This window comes from Typopeltis vanoorti, chromosome 4, assembly GCF_054136105.1.
Source record: "Typopeltis vanoorti isolate ZY-2024b chromosome 4, IOZ_Tvanoo_1.0, whole genome shotgun sequence".
NCBI lineage: Eukaryota > Metazoa > Arthropoda > Arachnida > Uropygi > Thelyphonidae > Typopeltis > Typopeltis vanoorti.
The window spans coordinates 39,585,683-39,591,682 of NC_143552.1; the positions used below are offsets into that span (position 1 = coordinate 39,585,683).

At 34.5% G+C, this 6,000-nt stretch overlaps 1 protein-coding gene across 2 annotated transcripts in view; it reads left to right on the top strand.

Annotated features, from left to right (window-relative positions):
- Nucleotides 1-1,273, top strand: part of LOC150107241 (uncharacterized) — a 20,788-nt gene extending 19,515 nt beyond the window's left edge. For both annotated transcript variants that reach the window (XM_090391094.1, XM_090391093.1), the window contains exon 4: nucleotides 893-1,273. In XM_090391094.1, the coding sequence (XP_090247220.1) occupies nucleotides 893-1,203 (311 nt within the window). In that variant the 3' untranslated portion in view covers nucleotides 1,204-1,273. The remainder of the gene's footprint in view (nucleotides 1-892) is intronic.
- The last annotated feature ends 4,727 nt before the right edge of the window (nucleotides 1,274-6,000 follow it).

Genomic DNA, 6,000 nt, shown 5'->3' on the forward strand with positions numbered 1-6,000 from the left:
TTTTATTAATGGGCAAAATTAAAGGTTTTATTCATGTGACACAACACAATCGATGGAAGATAACACATAAAAATATCCAAATAAATATGGACAGGACTATGAATATAACTTTGAAATAACTTTGACTTACAATAACTTTGAAATTATTGTGTGAAAGTGAAAGCGTACAATAACTTTGAAATTAAACCTTTGATAAATAATGCGCTCAACTATGTAGTATAATTTTATTTTTAGGATAAAACCGAATTTTAGTGGTATTTTATGAAGAGCCAGGTAAAATAAACATTTTTTATCATTTTAGGTATATATTGAAGAGTAAGAAAATTTGTGCACTGTTAGTAATACAACAAGTACCGGTATATCCCAGTCGAAATGACATTGGCAACTGTAGCGCTAGGCTGCCCAAAGAGAGACCTTTCTAATTTCGATTCTAGATGACGACTACAGGACTTTTTGTAAGCCCTTCTTCGACAGGCTCCCGAGCTAGTCGATCTCTGACATGGGTAAATATAGATATTCTACCCGGAAACTCGAGTTTTTAACCCCGCCTCTCTAGAAAATCGACCCAAGAATTCCCACTACTGCAGATAATAATACGATTATCAGGATTTCGAATTGTCAGTTATCACTGCAGTGCTCTCCTGAAAAGCTTTGATTCATTGAAAGTTTGAACTGGCTCTCAATAAATGCTTGAATGAAGAAGACTGGGTAGACTGGGTAAAAGAGCAACTACTCCTTATTTTTGTAAATATAGAGGACGTAGGGGAGTAATTTGTTTATTTATTTTTTATTTTATAATAATAAAACGATATAAAATGTAAGAATTTATTTGATAGTGCTGTGGTAGTTGAGTATATCATAGATGTCTTACACTATGCTCCTTTATCTTCAGGACATGCAAAGTTTATGAACCTTGGACCCACAATTAGGATAACTGGTAAGGTGAGATACCTCTCCTTCTTCTTCAGAATGGAACAGTCTAATAAAAGGGGATCCAATCCAGTGCTTACAGAGTTCAAGGTGACTCGCTCTACTCCTATTACACTTGTCACCTCAGGCTTGCCCGGATTATCTTGGATGGTGACAATCTTTGTGAATACTATCACGTTGTTCATGAAGTCGTTCATCGAAGGGCAGTTGACTTGGATAATAAAAGATGCCGTTAACAAATTACTGAAAACCGTTTCTCTCCCAATCGGTTAGTAACTGTATGAACATGAATTGTACCAAATCTATAATGAAATGGTAACTGAATAAAGCATTTTAACATTAACTTGTAATTTAATAAACATACTTCTCACATTATGAAAATATTGAATTTTAATTTGAACAAACGAAAATCGTTTTTCCTCTCCTTGTTGTTTGGTAATTTCCCAGTGAGCATTTCCTAATACAGGACCTCTAGAGAAGAAATACCTCCCATTTTCTCAATCTGATCTAAACTTTCCCTTCAGGTTACAACGTATAGTATCATGCAAGGCATTAAACTTTAATACATTTAATAATAAATATATAGCATAGCTTTATTTAATGATAAATTCACATAACATGAAAACATCCGTATGTTTGTTATGAACTGCTTAAATTGCATTTTGTATTAACCATCTTAGCATTCACTGAAGGCCAGAATTAAAACTCCAAATTTGGTTTTGGACAGTTTAAAAAAACAAGTAGAACTATCCGAGTTATTGATTGCGTTCAAATGTAATGGATGCTCTTATTTAGGCAAGGTGCAATTACTAGTTGAGTGAATACTGGTATATAAATCTTGGGAACATTGATGTGCTTTAGAATGACGGATCAACTAAAGTGTAGTATGCACCTTAGGAAAGGGTGAAAGAGAAATCTGCTGTACAAAATATAAAGCTTTGGAATTCGTCAAGAACATGCCAATATTTTCGGTTTTGAAATCCTCACAATTTTACAAAAGAGTATCATACTTAAGTGCAATCCAGAACAGCACATTTGTTGATTTTATGTGCTAAAACCAGCCACAAAAGAGAGGGAAGGAAGACGTTTCATGATTTGTTTTATAAATAGCCTGTGAAAGAATGGTCGCATTTAGTAGCGAAATATATACCGTGTGTGTCTAGAAACTATCAAGTATTATTGGATGGAAGTCCACTTAAAACTTATCCTTAGTAATTTGGCCACTTACATTTATTACTCGATGAATTACGAGAGCCCATCACTCTTCATAAATGTCACATCAATAATTTCTGTGGGCTGATGGCTAACAAAAAAGGACGTGCGTGTTCAAGTATTTTTCTCTTTTTGAAGTCATTTTGGCCAACAGTAGAATCCGAGGGAAATAAAAAGTTACTTCGAAACTTCTGTAATTCATGCCACCAAAGAAATGTTTTTAATTGTTAACTGAATGATTCGAGTTTGGAAATTTTCGCTAAAACCAAAGTTTTTAGTGAATGATTCAGGAACTAGAACGGAGAGATCAAAGCAATGAGGTACTACGAGGTAAACCACACCTTAAAAAGACTGCTACTTTGACTCGGTTTCCTCATGAACTCAATAATTGTGGATGACATAAAATAATGGAAGATTCCGCTTAAGTGTTCGTAACAAAAATAAATTAACAACAATTTTGTGGATCGATGGGTGGAGGAACAAGTTCGTTTAACTGTTCGTTTAACGGATAGTCAATCATAGAAATCTCTAAAAGTAGTTAAATCCTTACTAGAGAATGATGATTATTAAGATGTGGCTTAAATAAGAGCTGAGATGCAACACTCGCGATGGCGAGACTAAAGAAGCATTTGTTTTTAGAATGGAAAATCCCAGTTTCCAGGAGATAGAAAAACTTTTCCACCACTGCATGAGACTGGCTTACTTGCTTTCATCTCAAAAAGCCGTAATCTACGTTTAACTCTTCTTATCTATACAAATGATCACAACCAGTGCGGGTCCTGATTCTTCGATGCAATTTTAAGTAGAGTACTCCTTACTTTTTTCTTAAATGTAGTTAAATTTAAAGGTTAAAAAAATCAAAACTCATATTTTTATGTAAAACTGTGCACTTTGAGAAAAATACATATATTAACAACTCAGCAAAAATCGCAAACATACAAAAATGCACATACACTAAAATTACAGATACATAAGGCTATGAACTATTATATAACTTGAGATATACAGACTAGAAAAATTGCACAATGACAAGAATCATTTAAATTTTAATGAAAAAAGCAATGTATGAATAAAATAAATGATTCAAAAAGTTTAATTTAAATTTAAAAGCGCCAACTCATCTAGTACTGTACTGCTGCTAGTTCCATACTACACATAGCAAAAAACAACTTGCAGTTTTTCCTCAATGTTGTTAAAAGTCTCAGTATTTATTATAATATATTTAGCGCATATCAACATTTAATAGACTCTAATATTAAAATGTGTTTTTATTTTATTCTTTCTACTCACTCCAGCGCCCTTTGAAGAAGGCGTCCCGATGCGATGCATCACCTGCTTACCGTGTTAAAACGGCTCTGAAATACGATGGTTTTTCTTCCTAGAAACCAACCTGCCAGGCTAACATGCTGTATATTATGCCTAATCTTAAAATTACGGTTACGAAAGCTAATCTGGTCAGGGTGTGGTCCTTAAAGTCCCGGTACAGCAAATTATTATTATTATTATTATTATTCAAATTAGGTCAACCACGCGAGAGGAGAACAAAGGAAGTAGCCATCTTAGCAGTCACGCCAGGATCGCCAAAAATAATCAGAAAAAAGAGGAAGTACTATAAATGCCAAGAAGATTTAATGGAGGAAGAAAACCATAACATGTAGCAACTGCCAGAGAAATATGCATTTTCTCTGTTTTGAATTGTCCGAGGCAACATGTCAGCGAAAATCGAATGCGATGCGTGTCAAGTAGAACTTCCCACGCTGTAGGGAAGACAAAGAAATGTCGCCTTCAACACCAGGAGGTAAACAGCGAACGCAGCAACCAACAGCAAAGGAAAAGAAGAACAAGGAGTGTAATTACAGAATCGCAGGTGAGCCAACTTTGAATGTATTACTAGAAAATATATTACAAATCTTAAAAAACTGCTTAATCATGTTTGCTCGAGAACTGTTTGAAAAAGATACCGGATAAATTACGTAAAAATTTAACCAATATTAAGAGTTTATTAAATTTAATAATAGTTCTGTAGAAGAATTATTGCAAACCGTTAGGGAAATTAAACACAGCGTTAAAGTGCTAACAGAAAGACAGCATAACTCAGTTAAAGAAACAACGGACGTACTGCAAGAACTAAATTCTCTAAAACAACATTACGAACTGCTAAACCAACAACAACAGCATGAAAATGAGCTCATAGATGGTCTTCCAGAAAGTGAGACTGAAAATTTAAAAGACACAGTAGTTTATCTAAGCCAGGAAATTGGCGTTCTCGTTCAAGCAAATATCCAGTAAGTTCACTGATCACCTGAAAAAAGAAAACGAGAATGTTTTCCCTCTCTCCTCTTGTTGTAGTGCGACTCATTAACAGCCCAACAAACGATAACCTCATAAAAGTTAGCAGAATAAAACTTCCGGTAACCAAGGATCTGAATGGAACTCACTACCATACCCCAATGTACCTGTCCGAGTACTTAACACCATATTATCAGAAACTATTCTACCATACAAGAAAAGTGAAAGCAAAAAACTTCCAGTTTATATGAATAAGAGACAGCAAACATTCCTCATAAAGACACAAGACCCACTCAAAGCTAATCCAAATAAAATCCGTAGAAGATTTGAACAGGTTGCCACATTAAAACACTGATGACTCTTGAAGAAGGGAACAGCATACCAACTGACATGAACGCAGACCACTAAGCAGATCTAATTACCCTATAATATGACAGCTGCCATGTTCTAAACTCAATAACTCATTGGAAACAGGAGACTACCTTCAAAAATGATCTATCTATTCTCCATATCAACATCAGACATCAGAAGTATTCTGATGTTGATATGGAGAATAGATAGAATAGATAGGCATAAAAATACTGGCTGACCATGCAAGCTTCTCTGAAGGAAGATATAGATGTAGATATTTTACTATTAACAGAAGTATCCACAACAAACGAAAAAGGCAACCATCTACCAAATGCTAAATTCTCAACGCCACAAACGCTGCAGACAAACTAAACGAGGTGGTGGCATAATAATATATAGAAAACATAAATTAGAAGTAATATAAATAAACTATAAATTAGAATATGCGGAAAATATATGCATCGAAGATTAAAACAACAAACAAGAAAATCCCTGATGTTAAACGCAATCTACAGACCTCCCACTCCTAATTTAAACACCAGAAAATTTCTTAATGAATTAAACATATGGCTTTCAACCACAGAAGAAGGCGCCTCAGAATACCTGATAATAATAGTTGATACACAAAAATACTAATCTATGAAGCATTATGTGAAAACATTTTAAGATACGCAACATCATACGTATCCTTCGCAGATTAAAAACTTATTCATTCAGTATTCAGTATTCAGTATTCTACTGAATACTTATGTATTCAGTAGAATGGCAAAAAAAAGGGATTACCACATGCTCACATATTGATTTGGCTCAAAGAAAAATCAGGAATCATGAAATCGATTCCATTATAAGCGGCGAGATACTTTCTCCTCAATGTGACAAAGAAGTGCTCGATATCATAACAAAACATATGGTGCACGGTTCATGCGAACCTATTCATTCCAATTCACCGGGAATTGAAGGGATATCGAAGATCATTTATCAATTAAACTCAAACAGATGAGTATAGATATCATCGATGTGTTCCTTAAGATGGTGGCCGAATTGCTACCAGACATAGTAGCCAAGGAACGTTTGAAATTGATAATCGCGATACAACCTTATAATCCGGTTTTGTCGCGAATCTTTAATGCACACATAAATGTTGAAATTTGAAGTTCCGTGAAATCCAAGCTACGTTTGTTTGCAAAATGAACATAGCGAAGTAGATCTATACAAAAC